At 43.6% G+C, this 18,802-nt stretch overlaps 2 protein-coding genes across 3 annotated transcripts in view; both read left to right on the forward strand.

Annotated features, from left to right (window-relative positions):
- The window catches only part of LOC307037889 (immunoglobulin superfamily member 21-like), a 166,295-nt gene that overhangs the window by 60,891 nt on the left and 86,602 nt on the right, over positions 1 to 18,802 (forward strand). The gene's annotated exons all lie outside the window — the stretch shown is intronic.
- Positions 13,534 to 15,605, forward strand: LOC307037213 (zinc finger protein 862-like; the record flags this gene model as incomplete). The annotated part of the gene is made up of 2 exons (XM_079677990.1): positions 13,534 to 14,487; positions 14,854 to 15,605. 2 exons carry the CDS (start codon positions 13,534 to 13,536, stop codon positions 15,550 to 15,552), a joined length of 1,653 nt encoding a protein of 550 aa, XP_079534116.1. The 3' UTR covers positions 15,553 to 15,605.

Genomic DNA, 18,802 nt, shown 5'->3' on the forward strand with positions numbered 1-18,802 from the left:
GGAAGGGTTTCACGCCCCCCAGAGTGTTTAAATCTATGAGATGGTTAATTATGTTAATAACAATAATAATGCAGTCCATGATGTTCTGTTGTGAAATGTTCTGTTTAATATGAACATGCCTATAAGCAGGCCCGGCAACACACTCTCATTCCATAAACGTCCAGGAGCGACGCTTGGTCAGGGTCCCCGAGGCGTGCAGTTGTGACGCTCCTAGGCTCCTTCAGCTTCATAAAGGGACGCAAATAGCTTTCAACTGATTGCAATGTATTCCCATCTGCTGCGGGATTTGACGCTCATGGAAGCACGGCATTCATTTGTTTCGGCTGCCCTTAAAGGCAATGTGAGCTTCCATTCCCATTGGATAACAGAGAATATTTTCGGAGTAAAGGATGGCAGAAGACACTAAAATACCCAGAATCCCCAGCTATCGTTTAGGACTACACCATGTGCTCTGTTTGACAAACTGCGTGATTAGTTCTCAAGCTCTGTGATTGGTTGACCTCCAACTGCATTCCATATGAAAAAAAACTTTTCGTAAAAGGTAAAATCATACTTTATTCAGCAGTGTTTGCTTTACTCTTTGAAAGTCATCACATGAATGCATTGTAATAAATGGTTCGGATGCATTAAATATTACACATCTGTCGTAGTTCTTTATTTTTATTTATCTACAGAGATCAGGCTCAGAATAGACCGGAAACTATTCTTTTACCGTTCAGTTTGAATTTCACAACGAAGTTAGTAGTAATATTTTGTTTTGATATTATTGCTTTTTATTAACTACTAGACCGCTGGGTCATGTTAAGACCATCTTTTCTGTGTTGCTGTGGGTTTTTTCCATCGCTTTTGTGTTACAAAAATATCAAAACAATAACTAAATATATCCGTCGTAAACTAAACCAGAAACAGCAGTATACTTTATTTTGTTAACACTGTAAACTTGAGAGCTTTTTAAAGCACGTTATTACACGTTTAGAGTAATGCAATGCAGGTAGATTGTGTTGCTTTTTAATGACTGTTTAAAATGCCTTTTTCTTAATGTCTTTCATTTTTGTACAGCACTTTTGAATGTGTTATATTTTATGAAAACATTTAAATATTAAGAGTATATACAAAATAGGAGGAAAGTAGAAGGTCAATGATATAAATATAGAATAGAAAATATCAAGAAGATACTGTAAATGGTATCTATAATAATAATAATAATAATAATAATAATAATAATAATAATAATAATAAGAAACTCAAAGACGCTTTGACAGAGAATAAAAACAAAAACAAAAACAAAGAAATACAAAAAGAGATAAACAAAACAAAAAATAGGGGGGCGGGGTGGTCAGTGGTTGAATGCAGTGTTGAACAGGTGGATTTTCAGTGATGTTTTGAATGCTGTGAGGGAGGAAGAATCTCTGATGGATTGGGGTAGTGAGTTCCAGGGGGTGGGTGCAGCAACGGAGAAGGCTCTGTTTAGAACTGAATAAAACAGTTTAGTACCGGATGTACAAAGATATTAATAGGAGGATGTGCAAAACAGACAAACTAATTAGGCTTTATTTAAACATTAAATAATACTTTAGGTTAAGGTCTTCTTTTAAATACATGAAAGCAAAAAGCTTTGGGGGTATCTATATTAAGCCTGACAAAGTACTTAACGTTTAATATATTGCATGGTTTGTTTTGGGACTTCACAATCCAACCCAGTCTCACAAAAAAACGTGTAATCACAACGTAGGACGTAGTATTTCTACAAAAACGCCTCTGAAATTGTAGGATCCATAAAAAAAATGTCACCATTCATTCCAATGGCTGGCGTCTATGTCACATGATCTTCATGAAAAAAAACATGGCCGAACTTCGTTTTATTCTCGGTGGAAAATGCCTATTTTAAAGTTAGTTTGGCCATTAAAATGCGTTTTGATGTCCTTTGATGCGAGAAATATGAGTTGTTATTTCAGATAATGTGTGCAGTGGATGTACATGATCTTTAGTTTGCTAGTTATTTCGAAGATTACTTCAGGAAATTGTGTCTATAAAACGTTTTCATTGTTACCAAGGTGGTTGCTAGGGACGCTGCTATCGATATTATTTCTGTTATGTTGTGTAACTGTTTAATGGTGTTATCTTTATTGCTACCCCCTTCCCCGTCAATGTATAGTGTTGGTCCACAGCGCAAACGTATTAGTTTAACAAAATCCTAAAATCTAAAATTGTGGCATACGTTATTTTCCCCTTTGCAATTCTCCATTTACTCAACAATAACAAATAATTATCCTTGTGTTTATTTATTTGTTTGATTAATAAACACAAGTTGGAGTCCGTCAGGACCGAGGGTCGGAGCAGCTCATTTGCTTTAAGAATATTATACCAGGAAGTAAAATATATAATACATTCTGCTTCATTGTCCATTCACTTCCGGTAAAAGTCCCGATGTTGTTACTACCAAAATAAAAGTGCTAAACGAAACTTTACCATAGAAAAATATTGGCATAAAAATATAATCACTTCTATAAAAACGTAACACATTTTAAATATAGTTAGACATATTAAAGGTAATTTACAGCATTTATACATTCATATCTAATTCTTAACTGAATGGGTTTCATTTATTTAACATTAGAAATGTATTAGTCTGGCCAATCCAAGACTTCAATTCTGAAGGGCCAATGGATCTATGGTGGGGATCAGCACAAAGGTCAAGACAACCCACACTTGAAAGGGAGACAACGGATGAGCAAGAAACTAGTGACGTGCTTGGTTAGGTAACAAATTAGAGGTCCCATGTCACAATCTTGTGGTGACAGGGGAGAGGCAAGGACACATGTTTCACATCTGGTTAGTTTAAAGGTCACATGTCATGCTTTTCCGGTTATTACCCGTCCCCTTGTGTGTTATGAAGGTTTTTCTGCATGTAAACGGTGTGCAGAGTCAAAACCCTCAAAGTACACCCTGTAGCGAGTAAAACTCTAAAACTGAAAATACCTCCCCAAAACGCCTCGTTGGTGAAACGTCATCATGACGTCATCATCCATTTGATTATTCCGGGTACGTGCTTACGAAAGCACGTACCCGGAACTAAATGGGCCAATCCGTGTAGCCGTTACGTTACGTCCGCGGAGCCGTTACGTTAAGCCCTCACTGATTGGTCCAAATTGACCAATCCACACACACACACAGTCAGTGCATGCAGCCCTGCTGATTTCTGCTCCCTGGCTGCAGGCTGATAACAGACAGTTGGGATCGTGCAAAATTCTCTCTGCAGACCCATTCTCACAGCGTTTATCAACCTATAAACCTTTTTCTTACTCAATATCAAGCCACACTTATTGTTTTTATTTCGGCTGTGACTTTGTGTGTGTTCAGGTTGAGTTTGGCTGTGTTTGGCTGTCTATCGCTAAACAAGGGGGGGAGGAGCTGCAGCGAGCCGTTTAGTGCAGAAAGTGAATACTGCTGAATTCACATACTTTACAGAGATGCTGTATGCAAAACCAATGTGAGTTTGGAAAATTGCACAGTATGTTTCTATTTTAGTATACCTCAACAATGGAATTATGATCAGTGGAAATAGCCATGACATGTGACCTTTAAATAAAACCAATGCTGAGTCTTTTTCCTTGTTGGGGTAATGGGGAAAGGTTTCCGGGTTTAGGTTCGGGGGGGAGGAAGGGAGATTAGGTTTAGGTAGAAAGGTAGGGAGGTGTTAGGATGGGAGGAAGAGCAGGGAAAAGTGAAGGATATATGGAAAGGGAACAGCTTATAGTTTGGAGGAGAGGTTTTTAGGTTGGGGAGGAACAAAAGGTTAGGATTAGGTAAGAGTGGAGGTGGTTAGGTTTAGGATAGGGAAAAGGGATGGGTTAAATTGGAGGGATTTGAAATTAGGAAAGTATAGGGTTAGGTGAGAGGGGAAGGAAAGGTTAGAGCCAAACTAATTTGTTCCTCCTAGGTAGTTGGGGGGAGGGGGGGGGGGCAGTCAGGGCCACCATTTGCTAGAATGGCAGGTGCTGAAGGTGGGGGGGGGGGGGCAGGTCCACTAATGGGTTGGAGGCGGTCTGTAGGTCCTGGGGTGATGGGGTTTCCATCGGAGTCGAAAGCTAGTGGCTTTAAATTAACTCTGAGAAATGTTGTGGGTCTTGCCGGGGTGGACTATAATGGGCTAGGGAGGGGTTCCAGTGAGATTACACCTAATGGTGGCCGGATAGGCTGGGGGGAGCCTGGGGAATTGTGATGGGGGAGATTTAACTCTGAGAGCCCAAACAAATAAGGGAAATAGAGGGATTCTGGGGTCCAGTTGGAGGGGGAGGAGCAGCTGGAGACAGAAGTGTGGCTAATGGCTAGGCTCGTGACTCTACCACGTTTAGTAGGTCCTACCGGGGTAGGCTGCAAAATGACCGCCTAACCCCACTGTACAGGCGGGTACTTGTTATACCTGGGCACGCTCTGTTTTGCCGTGGTATCCTGGCACCTGCGGGCCGCAGAGGGGCGGCGTAGTTTCGGGCGACGAAGACTTCTGCTCCGGGGCGAGGGCGGCGAGTCAGGCGGGAGTAAGCTAGTGTCCACAACGGAGGGTAACTTGATGGCCCCATCCGACCTGTTGCTACTGTCTGCAGTAGATGCTGTGTTGCTGGCGTTTAGTGATGGTTCCTTTAACCATTTTCCCATAAATTATTATCCACAGATGTGTGTCACTGCTGTGGAAGCACTTTGGAAATGATGCAAGCGTAGCGGAGCAGGTCACGCGCACCTGACACAATTTGTTGTTTGTATTTTTTGCTACGTTCTCTTTTTTGAATAGAGGGTGCATAACATTCAACTGCCCCGAAGATCCTGATGCGAAGCCTGAAGGGTAAAAACACCAGGTTTACTAATCTACCCGCACAATTTGTCTGGTGTCGGAATGTCTCGCTATGTTAGTACATTCTTAAAAAACAAAACACCATTTAATTTTGGGTTAAAATGTGTTGTAACTGCATTACTGAGCATTGTAGCGGGTAATATATTACCCACATTTCATTAGTAATGCGTTACATTACTTCATTACAGCAAAAAGTAATATATTACTGCAACTCCGTTACTTTTGTAACGCGTTACACCCGACATTGGTGGCAGGGGTGGTAGGGTTGGTGATGTCAAGAGGAGGGGTAGGTGGGTGTGGGTCTGAGGGGTTTAACAGGGAGTGCCAGGCAGAAATGGATGAGGGGGTGAGCTTCTTAAGGTTTCGTTTACGAGCCCAATTAATGGCCCTGTTAAAAGCATCCCTCTTAAAAAGGGACCAGGCTCGAACTGAGGTCCTTTAGGAGGTCAGTGTAATGAGTCCTAAGGATATCCAAATTACGCTGCATCCACATTTTTGTGTTTTCTTCCACCAGGTTTAAAATGTTACCGTTGGGGGCTGCTGGTTTGATGAAGGAGGTTAAAATCTGTACTTTCCTGCCCATACCGGGGGGTGGAGATCCCCGGTGACCTGCTCGCCGAGGATCTCCACATGGTGGATGGCCTGGAGGAGTTTAAAATGCGTTTTGGTTAAAACAATGTCCACAGGGATCCCAGGTGCCTCATTGGGGGCCCTAGGCAGGAGAGGTGGTATAAGGCGGGGGGGAGGAGGGAGCTAGAATATGAGCACGGTAGTAGGATGAAGCAGCCATAAAGTAGTTTGGTTGGGGGAGGGGAGGGGAAAAGAGAGCAAGGGGTAAATAGGGCAATAAATAAAAAAGGGCAATGCTAAAATACACTAAGATAAAATAATATAAACGTAAAGTTGAAATATACTAAGGTGCAAGGATATACCACCGTAGAGGCTTACAGTAATATATTTATGTTTAAAGAAAAGGAAAACAGTTAAAAGAAGACAGGCACAATAAACACAGTATAAAAACAAACAATTTCAAAGACCTTGTTAAAATGGTATGGCGTTTAGAGTGGGTCCGTGATGTCGTATGTGCAAACACTTCGCTAGAGGGTACTCATAATGAGCCAAAAACCAGAAAAGAGGCCATCCAAATAATCCTGTTGGCAGAAGGGCTAGCGTGATGGCTAGGGGAAGGTTAGCAATAGCCAAGGCGTCCTTTAGCTTCTGTTAAATCGGGGTACAAAAATAATGGACTCAAATGCAACGACTCATATTTTAATGTGAAAAATAAAACAAAGTTTTAACAAAAAAATCAAAACAAAACTCTTCATTTCAAACAAACAAAACTATCCTCTCTGGTATCTATCCTCTCTGGTATCACGCTGGGTCTCTGGACATAGAAGCACACTGAAACAAGACGAACTGGCACAAGACAAAGCGAGACAAGGACTATTTAAACATGAGGGAATTGGGAACAGGTGGAAACAATCAGGGGCGGGGCAGACGATGGCGGAAAAACACCAGTGAGGAAGTAACAGGGCCTGAAAAGAAAGACAAGAGGTAAGTACAAAATAAAACAGACATGACATGAAACATGGGGACTTGACTAGAGATGACAGACATAAAATAGACAGACAAGTCGTGAAGTAACATGAAAACCTGACTAAATCGAAACCTGACCAGACTTGGAATGACAAAATTACCTGACTAAACATGAAATGACAGACATAAAACAAACACAACTAACACAATTGACAAGACACCACAGTACTCCCCCCTCTAGGGACTGCTCCGGAAGTCCCAGACACTCCTGGATGATCCTGATAGAAGTCAGTGATCAAACTCCGATCCACAATGAAACTTGCAGGGACCCATTGTCTCTCTTCGGGACCGTAACCATCCCAATCCACGAGTAATTGTTTCCCTTGACCACGGTTACAGACTCCAAGCAGTTTTTTAACACTGTAGACAGAACCACCATCAACCATCCGGGGAGGCGGTGGGGGCTTAGAGGCGGGCACCAGAGGACTCTCTCTTACAGGCTTGACCTTGCCCACATGAATTGCGGATGGACCTTGAGCGACCTGGGTAGACGTAAGCGCACAAACACTGGGTTAATCACCTTAGAAACCTGGAAAGGGCTCACGAACCTGGGGGCTAGCTTTCTGGACATGAAATGAAGGGGTAAGTCTTTGGTAGTCAGCCAAACGCTTTGTCCAGGCCTATAAGATGGAGCAGGTCTGCAATGCCGATCCACAACCTTCTTCATCTGGCTGGCACTGCGCAGGAGAGCACGACGAGCACCTGCCCAGATCCGGCGGCACCAATGGACCATGGCGTGTGCCGACGGGACCGTGACCTCACCTTCATTGGCAGGGAACAAAGGTGGCTGGTAAAAAAAAAGCAGCGGCGGGCAGTGTGTTGTGAGCATATTCGACCCACACCAGGTGCTTGCTCCACGATGCCTGATTCTGGGAAACGAGGCACCGCAAACAGGCCTCCAGCTCCTGGTTGATGCGCTCTGATTTGCCATTGGACTGCGGGTGGTAACCCGAAGACAGGCTGACGGTGGCACCAAGGAGATGGCAGAACTCCTTCCAAAAACCTGAGATGAACTGGGGGCCTCGGTCCGATACGATGTCCCTGGGAAAGCCATGAATGCTGAAAACTTCACATAACATGAGCTCTGCCATTTCTTTGGCAGAGGGGAGCTTGGGTAATGCAATGAAATGTGCCATCTTACTGAATCTGTCCACCACCGTCAGGACGGTGGTGTTTCCTTTGGACACGGGTAATCCAGTGACGAAGTCCATGGAGAGGTGTGACCATGGACGGTGTGGAACAGGAAGAGGCTGCAGCAGACCCATCTGAGCTTGTTTGGAGGTCTTGTTTCTAGCACAAACGGTGCAGGCTGCCACATACTCTGCCACTTGTTTCTCCATAGCTGGCCACCAGAAACGTTGCTTTATCATAAAGATTGTGCGTTTAACTCCCGGATGACAGTGAGCAAAGACGTGTGAGCCCACCAGTGAATTACCTGTGAGCAAACTGAAACAGGTACAAACAACCTATTTTGCGGGCAACCACTAGGGGCCGGGCTCTCACCATGTGCTTGCTTCACCACAGATTCTATTTGCCATGAAACTGCCCCAACCACATTAAAGTGGAAGGATGCTTTCAGGTTTTTTGGCAGCAGGTTCAGGATCGTACATGCGTGACAAAGCATCTGGCTTCACATTTTGAGAGCCTGGTCTGTATGACAAAGTAAAGTTAAAGCGACTAAAAAACAATGACCATCTAGCCTGGCTTGGGTTTATTCTCTTTTGGATTTTCTAATGAATTCCAGGTTCTTGTGATCAGTCCATACTAGAAATGGTTGTTCCGCCCCCTCTAATCAATGAAGCCAGTCTTCTAAGGCTATCTTTACTGCCAAAAGTTCCTTGTTCCTACATCGTAGTTCCTCTCTGCGTCTGTCAACTTACGTGACAAGAACGCACAAGGATGGAGCTTGTTGTCCTGAGCAGACCTTATGGAGAGCACCGCTCCGACGCCTTCGTTCGAGGCATCCACCTCCACAATGAATTGTCTCTGCGGGTCAGGCACTGTGAGGATAGGAGCGGTTGTGAACAGCGTCTTGAGTCTTTGAAAGGCTTTCTCCGCCTCAGTGTTCCACTTAAACGCAACATGGGAAGAGGTTAGTGCATGTAATGGCGCCGCAATGGCGCTAAAGTTTCTTATGAACCTTCTGTAGAGGTTGGCAAAGCCTAAAAATTGTTGGATCTGTTTCCTGTTTGTGGGAGTTGGCCAATCTTCCACAGCACTAACCTTTACTGGATCCATCTGAACATGGTTTGCGGTGATGATATAACCCAGGAAGGGGACTGTCTTGGCATGAAACTCACATTTCTCAGCTTTGCAGTACAGTTGATTCTCCAACAGTTTCTGGAGTACTTGGCGGACATGTTGAATGTGAGTATCCTCATGCGGTGAGAAAATTAAGATGTCGTCAAGGTAGACGAAGACAAACTTGTTGAGAAAAGTCCCTCAACACATCATTGATCATACCCTGAAAGACACCTTGAGCATTGCATAAACCAAAAGGCATTACAAGATATTCGTAGTGGCCACTAGGAGTGTTGAACCCTGTCTTCCACTCATCCCCCTCCCGAATTCTGACGAGATGATAGGCGTTTCTGAGGTCCAGTTTGGTGAATACTTGGGCATCCTGCAACAGTTCAAACGCTGAAGCCATTAGTGGAAGGGGGTATTTATTCTTGACAGTTATTCCATTGAGTGGATTATAGTCTATGCATGGCCAGAGAGAACCATCTTTCTTGCCCACAAAGAAAAAGCCTGCAGCCGCAGGTGATGACGACGGTCTAATGAGTCCAGACTTAAGGGAAGAGTCAATATACGTCTTCATGGCCCCTCTTTCTGGTGCAGAGATGGAGTAAAGCCGACCTCTAGGGATCGGAGCTCCAGGCAAAAGGTCAGTAGGGCAGTCATAAGGTCGATGAAGTTGTAGCGATGTAGCCTTAGTCTTGTCAAAAACCTCTTTTAAGTCCAGATAACATGTAGGCACGCTAGACAGGTCAGCGTACTCCGACTTGATGTCAGTGGTAACTCTATTGGGTTGGTCTGTCTGATTAACAGACTGTCTGGAGTTCCCAGGGGAGGCTAAGCAGGTAACTTTACAATCAGGAGCCCAGTTCTTAATGTTTCCCGACCGCCAGTCAATATTTGGATTGTGTCTGAGGAGCCATGGAAGACCCAAAACTATAGGGTGAAGTGCAAAGTCAAATAAGTGGAATCTTAATCTTTCTGTGTGAATGTCATCTATATGGACTTGAACGGTTTCAGTTATATGGGTTACTCTGAATAACAGCTTGCCATCCAAGGCACTGGCATCTACAGGAGAAGTCAAAGGAACAGTTGTAATGCCCAGTCTTTTAGCAAGACTCCAGTCCATCAGACTTTCGTCCGCCCCTGAATCCACTAGTAACCCCTGAGTCATGGTGTGGTAATGTAACTGCAATTTGACCTTGGTCAATGATCGTGGAGGAAAGTCAGCTGCAGAAAATTGGCTCACCAGCGCCCTCCGTCGCGCAGATGAGCCTGTGCTTTTAACGGGCAGGAGGATGCAGCATGGCCATGTTGTCCACAGTAGAAGCAGCATCCTTTACGAAAACGGCACTGTCGTTCCTCTGCTATGATCCTGGCTCCGCCCAGCTGCATTGGTTCCTCGGATGATGTTGTCAGGGGTGTATTGTTTACCCATGGGCGTTGTTGGGCAGGTGGGCGCACGCTGGTTCTTAACCTTTCACTGTTCCTTTCATTAAGTCTAAAACCCGCAAAATAAAGCAAAAGTCGAGACAACTTGAAAGGATATGGCGTTCCACTAAACTTGAAGAATCTCGTTTAATTTGGCATATTACTCTCAATGAATATAAGAAAGCACTGCGTAAAGCGAGAGCAGCCTACTACTCTTCATTAATAGATGAGAATAAGAATAATGCAAGATTTCTTTTCAGCGCTGTAGCCAGGCTGACAGAGAGCCATAGCTCGATTGAGCCTTCTATTCCCATAGCAGTCAGTAGTAATGATTTTATGTGCTTTTTTAACGATAAAATTGTTACTCTTAGAAACAAAATTAATGACCTCTTGCCTTTGACCAGTATAGTATTATCAACAGCTCCCGGAAACGTAAGTTCTAATATTACACTAGATAGTAAACTAGAATGCTTTTCAGCCATAAACCTTGAACAATTAAATTCAATGATTCTCTCTTCTAAACCATCAACGTGTATCTTAGACCTGATTCCAACTAAGCTGTTAAAATAAGTTTTTCCATTAATTAGCACTTCTTTATTAAATATTATGAATATGTCTTTATTATCAGGCTATGCTCCACAATCATTCAAAGTAGCAGTGATAAAACCGCTTCTTAAAAAGCACAACCTCGATCCAGAGGTTTTAGCCAACTATAGACCTATTTCTAATCTTCCGTTCCTCTCAAAAATTCTTGAGAAAGCAGTCGCAAAACAGCTGTGGGATTATTTAAAAAACTATGATTTATTTGAAGATTTTCAGTCAGACTTTAGAACACATCATAGCACAGAGACATCTCTGGTTAAAGTCACAAATTACATTCTAATAGCCTAAGACAAGGGACTTGTCTCTATTCTTGTTTTGCTCGATCTCAGTGCTGCATTTGATACTATCGACCATGATATCCTATTGCAAAGACTAGAGCATTTAGTTGGCATACAGGGAACTGCTTTAGGCTGATTTAGGTCCTATCTATCTGAACGCTCTCAGTTTGTACGTGTCAATGATTAATCTTCCACGCAAACCAAAGTTAGCCATGGAGTGCCACAGGGTTCAGTGCTCGGACCTATTTTGTTCACATTATATATGCTTCCGTTAAGCAATATTATAAGGAATCATTCTGTAAACTTTCATTGTTATGCGGACGATACTCGACTATATTTATCAATCAAGCCTGATGAAATTAATCATCTAAATAAAATTTAAGACTGCCTCAAGGACTTAAAAACGTGGATGACCTTACATTTTTTTATGTTAAACACGACCGAAACTGAAGTTATTGCACTTGGCCCGAAGAATCTACGAAACAAATTATCTAAAGATATACTAGTTATGGATGGCATTAATTTGGCCTCCAGTGAGACTGTAAGGAATCTTGGTGTTATATTTGATCAGGATTTATCCTTTAACGCCCACATAAAATCAATTTCAAGGACCGCCTACTTCCATCTATGTAACATTGCAAAAATCAGGCATATCTTGCCTCAAAACGATGCAGAGAAACTAATCCATGCATTTGTTACTTCAAGGCTGGATTATTGTAACTCCTTATTATCAGGGTGTACCAAGAAGTCAGTCAAGTCGCTTCAGCTGATTCAAAATGCTGCAGCTCGTGTACTAACCAGAGTTAGGAAAAGGGACCACATTACTCCTGTTCTGGTTGCCTTACACTGAATCCCTATAGAACACAGGATATAATTTAAAATTCTTCTTCTTGCCTACAAAGCCCTTAATGGGCAGGCGCCATCTTACCTTAAATAACTCATTATACTCTACTGTCCAACTAGGGCATTGCGTTCCAAGAATGCAGGGTTGTTGGTTGTTCCTAGAGTCTCTAAAAGTACAATGGGAGCCAGAGCCTTTTCTTATCAAGCTCCACATTTGTGGAATAAGCTTCCAGTTTGTGTTCGGGCTGCAGACCAGGGCTTGAGCTGAAGGACCTCCCGTCGTCCCGGGGACGAAAAAAATAGGGTCGGGGAGGATAAAAAAAATGTTGGGGACGGATTTGGGACGAGAGTTAAAATGTAAATATACCCTGCTAACTCTACTACGAACGGCGATGAAAATGAAACTGACTGCACGTTGTGTTTAGCACACAGTTATTAAAACCTCCTTGTCAACATATACACAAGCACAAAGCATTTAGCAACCCGCAAAATACACACTCACACACACACACAGTACGTAGCTACAGCTGTGCCGCTGGCTGTCAGCCACCCGCACAGCTGTCTGTGATGCCTCGAGCTCAAACACACTCAGAACGTAGCTAGACCCGCAAATTCCTGGCCCGCAAATTCGCGGGTCTAGCTACGTTCTGAGTGTGTGTATTTCGCGGGTTGAGTGATGTACAATAATAATGGCATCCCGTGGAGGAATTCTGCAATTTTTTACCGTTACATCGAGAAAACGCACAGCAGAACCAGACCCTGGAGCGCCGGCCTCAGCCACAGCTGTAACGGGGAATTTAACCCAAGTCAATGAGGTAAGCTTGCTCTTATTAATGTTAACGTTACCAGTTAGTTAACTAACGTCAGACTGATGTATTGTTAACGCCAGCTAACCAGTCAGTAGCCATTTTACACTGAGTGATATGACGATAACGTTACCTTAACTATGAGGAGTCAAAACTCCGCAACAGTTCAGATCATATTACTAACTTTAACCACTTATTTATTTACTTACTCCTCTTCATCCCCTATGGGTAATAAGGCTGAGATGAGAACTCTCCATCGCATTTAGTCCTTAGCAATATGCTGCGCCTCTCCCCATGTAGGGATGGGTAGTGTGCGAGGGGGCGCCGCGGGGCTGTTTACACACTCGCGGCTGCTGCATGCAACACACACACACACACACACACACACACACACACACACACACACACACACACACACACACACACACACACACACACACACACAAATACTAATGTAGGCTGCACACTCAATTGTTCAACTTTAACATTTCTATTTGCAGGTTGCCTCAAATGCCTCTAGCTCAAACAAATATGAGGCAAAAAGAAAATGCAAATGGTTGCCGGAGTGGAAGAAAACCTTCCCATTTGCTGAATTTGATGCAGAGACAGGCATGATGTTCTGCAAAAGCTGTCGTGCTTTTCCCAGTCTTGCGAAGGGGAACAACCTTTTTGTTGGTGTGGATGGTGGCAAAATCCGGATAAAAACACTCCAAGAACACAGCAAAACAACATCACATTCTGACTGCGAAGGTGCTCAGGCTGCAAAAGTAAACCCAAGCGGAACACCCATGGCTTGTGTTCTACAAAAGATGTCAGAGAATGTCAGAGAAAAGATGACAAAGCTATTTAATATAGCTTACTTTGTGGCAAAAGAAGAAGCCCCTTCACCATGTTTCCAAGCCTAGTTGACTTGCATCTCAAAAATGGTCTGGACCTTGGTGACACTTACAAGAACGACAATGCCTGTCGCACCTTTGTCCAGGCCATAGGTCAATCTATGAAGGATGACCTGGTGGAGAAACTACAAAACACACACTTCTTCTCTGTCATGTCCGATTCCAGTGTTGACCGATCCGTGAAAGATCAGGAGATGGTCTACTTGACATATGTGGAAGATGGCAAACCTGTCAATCAATTTGTGGACATTGTTTCATTGGAGCATGCCCACAGCCAAGGCATCCTTGACGCAATACTTGTTGGTTTGAGGAATGTGGGCCTGACTGAGCAAGACTTGAAATCCCGGATGGTTGGCTTCGGCTGTGATGGTGCATCTGTGATGATGGGAGTTCACAATGGAGTGGCAGCCAAGCTGAAACAAATGTGTCCCTCAATTGTACCAATCTGGTGTGTGGCTCACAGACTGGAGCTGTCAGTGCTTGACAGCATCAAATCAGTGCCTCTGCTGGCTGAATTGAAGGAAACACTGAATGGTGTTTACAAGCACTACTCCCACTCTGCAAAAGCTTCCCGTGAGCTCCATGCACTTGGGAAGGTTATGGGCATAAATGTGGTCAAACCAGGTAACATTGATGGGACAAGATGGCTTCCACATATGTCCAGGGCCCTTGAAGGTTTGGTGAAAAACTTCAAAGTTACCATGGTTCACTTTGAGAACCATGCTAGTGATCCGAATGACAGGGAAGCTAGTGCCTTAATGAAAGGGAGAGCACGTGCCATTCATCGGTCCCTGACACAGTACAAGATGGTGATGTTCATTCACTTGGTGTTGGACATTCTTCAGGAGCTGAAGCAGCTCAGCCTGCTGTTTCAGAGGGATGGACTGACCTTGCAGATGGTCTCTGATGGACTACAAACAACAACATTGTCACTTTTAGCCATGCAGGTCAGTAAAGATTTTTTTGATTAATTGTTGAACATTAACAATTGAATATACAAATTGGTAAAACTGGTATTTATATAATCCCTAAATATGAAAAACTATAAAGATATTTTGTCATTTGTGATTATATTATTGAAAAACTGTGGAAGCATTTTGTGCTGTTATTATAGAATAAGAAATATTTTAAATGTCAATAATGTACGCCTGGAAGTCTAGACATTATCAACATCATCAGAGTAAATATTCCATATATTATACACATTTAAAATATTAATTATTATAGTCACAATATAACATACTTTAAAACGTTTTCATTTTACGGATTACAATGAGTAAAATGTTTTTTCTTTCCTTTTATTACAAACCTAGACAGACCCAGGCCCAAGGCTCCATAAGGTACTTGATGAGGTTGGACCTGGAAACACCTGGCAGAATGTCCAGCTCAACAGGAGGGAAACGGACAATTCCACCTTCAACTCACTAAAGCTCCGCCTCATTAACGACCTGTGTGGGTTTCTGTCAGCACGCTTTGGGAATCTGGAGACAGGGATTCTGAAGGCAACCTCCACCCTCTTTGATCTGTCTAACTGGCCAGAAGACACAACTGAACTGGCGACATTTGGCAATGCGGAGCTCATTGAATTAATGGAGCATTTCCCATCCATCCTTGCAGAATGCGAGGACTTTACTTCTGGAGAGGCAGCTAAGAGAGAGTGGCTTGACCTGAAAGTCCTCGTACAGCGTCACTACAGGCACATTGAACCCCAGGTGCTGTGGCAGAGGCTACTTACGGGTGCTATTGGAAGGGAAGACCAGTTTAAGCAAATGAAGGTCATAGTGGAGATCACACAAGTGCTCCCCATGAGTTCATCTTGCTGCGAGCGTGGATTCTCCAGCATGAAGAGAATTAAGTCAGACTGGAGGTCTTGCTTGTCTAACGAGATGCTTAGCTTCCTCCTGCACATCTCAGTTCATGGCCCTCCTGCACAGCAATTCAATGCAGAGAAAGCGGTCACCAAGTGGTGGAGTAGTGGCTGCAGGAACAGAAGGCCCCAGTTCCAAGACTAATTAATGTGTCAAGGTCTCCTGACTGTGTTACAGTCATCCTGGTTACTGGTTACTCTGGGTTCTGTCTTCAGGACAGAGTGTTGGATTTTTGTTAATAGGATGGGACTTGACTGGATTACATTTAGAGTAACTTTCTTGTTTGTGTGTTTTTAAAATATATTATTTTTTTATGTGTTTGACTGATTCACTAAAATAAAAAGGTTGATGAATTATCATCTAATGATTTGTATGATGTTGTATTTATGTTAAAGGTAACTTTGAATGATTTTAACTAATGATAATATAGAAAAACTAATATTTTAAATTCGGGACGGTCCACATTAATTTCGGGACGGCTTAGATTGTATTTCGGGACGGTTCCGGGAGGATGGGGAAAAAAGTTAGTCGAGAGCCCTGCTGCAGACACCCTATCCGTTTTTAAGAGTGCGCTTAAGACCTTCCTTTTGGATAAAGCTTATAGTTAGGGCTGATTAGATTCAGCCCCTAGTTTTGCTGATATAGGCTTAGTTTGTTGGGGGACATCTTACTTCTTCCTTCTCTCTGTCTATACCTGTGTACTCTCATGTTCCGATTAACCCAGCTTCCCCAAATGTCTTTCTTTTTGGTGTCTATATACGCCGGGATCCGGAGTCATGGATTATCCTGCGGTCCTGTGTCATGGATCGCGAGTCCTGGATCTTGAGTCGTGGCTGTGGTCCATCATAAATCCTGGATGGATATCCTCGTGGATTCATCTTCCTATTATACACACATGCATTTCCAAACATTTGGACTACCTATGTTGCAAATGTATTATCTTTTCAATTTACACACGGCATCTATTGCACGTCTGTCTGTCCTGGGAGAGGGATCCCTCCTCTGTTGCTCTCCCTGAGGTTTCTCCCATTTTTCCCTTTAAACTGTGGGTTTTCTCAGGAAGTTTTTCCTTGTACGATGTGAGGGTCTAAGGACGGAGGGTGTCGTATTGTCATACTTATATTCTGTACAAACTGTGAAGTCCACTGAGACAAATGTAACATTTGTGGTATTGGGCTATATAAATAAACATTGATTGATTGATTGATATCAATACCGGTTGACATAGCAATGATTGAGTCAATATCTGTTGGTAGCTCCAGGGGTGCTAATTGGTCCTTAATAGAATCCTTTAGGCCATTCATAAAGGCATCAATAAGGGCTGGGGTGTTCCACCCGCTATCTGCTGCTAAAGTGCGAAATTGTGTCGCATAATCTGCCACTCTTCTGGGTCCCTGTTTAATCTGCATTAACACTCGGCTGGCCTCTCTGGCTGGTGAAGAGGGATCAAAAACACGCCTTAGAGTCTCTGAGAACATGTTCAATGACTGGCACACTGGAGAATTAGAGGACCATTCGGCCGTAGCCCAGGCGGCAGCTCGCCCGGTTAAATGGGACAGCATAAAGGCTACTCTAGCTTCGTCTGAAATAAAAGCAGAGGGGTTATGGGCGAAATGCAGTTCACACTGTACCAGAAAGGGGCGACAGTCCCCAGAGTCCCCGGAAAACTTCTCTGGAGATGCAAGGCGAAGCGACGTTCCAGAAGGGGGAATGTGGTCTGCAGCAGCAGCAGCAGCAGCAGAACCAGCGGAAGCAACGGATGGGCTCGGCAAAGTAGGAGACCGTGTAGATAATCCAGCTTCGAGTTGGGCAAGAGCTCTGTGCACTTGAACCGCCAGGTGATTAACTTGATTAGTTACAGCCTCCTGGAATTCTGCTTGGCGATCAGTGAGGTTAACAACTCCTCTGTTAATGGAGACCAGCTGTGCAGCATGGTGAGGAAGCTCTGCTCTCTGTCCTTCGACATCTGCTTTAAATATTTCTGAGTCGGCTGAGTTCATGTTGGCCAGTTCGTTCTGTTAAATCGGAGTACAAAAATACTGGACTCAAATGCAACGACTCATATTTTAATGAGAAAAATAAAACAAAGTTTTAACAAAAAAATCACTCTTGCGAGGACAAAACAAAACTCTTGATTTCAAACAAAAATAACTCTCCTCTCTGGTAACTTTCCTTTCTGGTATCACGCTGGGTCTCTGGACATAGAAGCACACTGAAACAAGACGAACTGGCACAAGACAAAGGGAGACAAGGACTATTTAAACATGAGGGAATTGGGAAGAGGTGGAAACAATCAGGGGCGGGGCAAACACCCAAAGTGAGGAAGTAACAGGGCCTGAAAAGAAAGACAAGAGGTAAGTACAAAATAAAACAGGAAATGGGAAAACGAGACATGATATGAAACATGGGGACTTGACTAGAGATGACAGACATAAAATAGACAAGACGTGAAGTAACATGAAAGCCTGACTACATCGAAACCTGACTAGACTTGGAATGACAACATTACCTGACTAAACATGAAATGACAGACATAAAACAAACACAACTAACACAATTGACGAGACACCACAGCTTCCTGCGGTCCGGGTGGTTGCGGAGAAAGCCCGGCAGGGCCGCGGCGTCCGTAATGCAAGAGCCAGAAAGAGGCTATCCACATGGGCCGGTTATCCGAGGGGTAGAGCTTGCCAGCTGGGGGAGAACTGGTGATTGCCAAATCGTCCTGTAGTTCAGTATCTCTTTGAGGGTAAACCCCAACTGCTCACCCGTGATCGGTGCTGTTGGGCCTTCCCGGCTGAAGTTTGCGGGGTCCCTACGTAGTAGGAAGTCGAAGTCCGATAAGCTATAATTGAGCTCATGGTGAGCTCTGCCAATTTCCAGAAATGCATCTCTATTGTATCTCACTGTTGCGTGTGAAAACTTAGCATTAATGACACAAATTATGACCATAATAAACAACAAATAACGTTGCTGTCGGGAGGACCACGCAAAGACCTCAGCCACGTAGGGCGTCATCATACATGAAGGCATGTATCAGTTTCAGCAGTGGTGGATGAGAGGGAGGGTCTGTGATGAGAGGGAGTGTCTGACGCGAGCGATGTTCTTTAGTGGAAGAAGGCGTTTTTTGTGACCTGTTTAACATGAGGGAAGAAAGTGAGGGTGGGGTTGAGGATGATGCCAAGGTTACAGTTGACAATGGGTTGACAACACGGCCGGACTGGGACAATTAGTCAGGCCGGGAATTATACACCCAGCCAGGCCACTACCAGTTTTTTTGTGTCCTATTTCGCTGGATTTATTTGTGAATATTTACAGCGTTGCTGCCCATAGTGATAGCCCTATAGTTTAAATGTACTACTCAATAATAAACATATGGACAGGGGTTACTATTTTT

This window comes from Notothenia rossii (genome assembly GCF_949606895.1).
Source record: "Notothenia rossii genome assembly, chromosome: 4".
In the NCBI taxonomy this organism is placed as follows: Eukaryota; Metazoa; Chordata; class Actinopteri; order Perciformes; family Nototheniidae; genus Notothenia; species Notothenia rossii.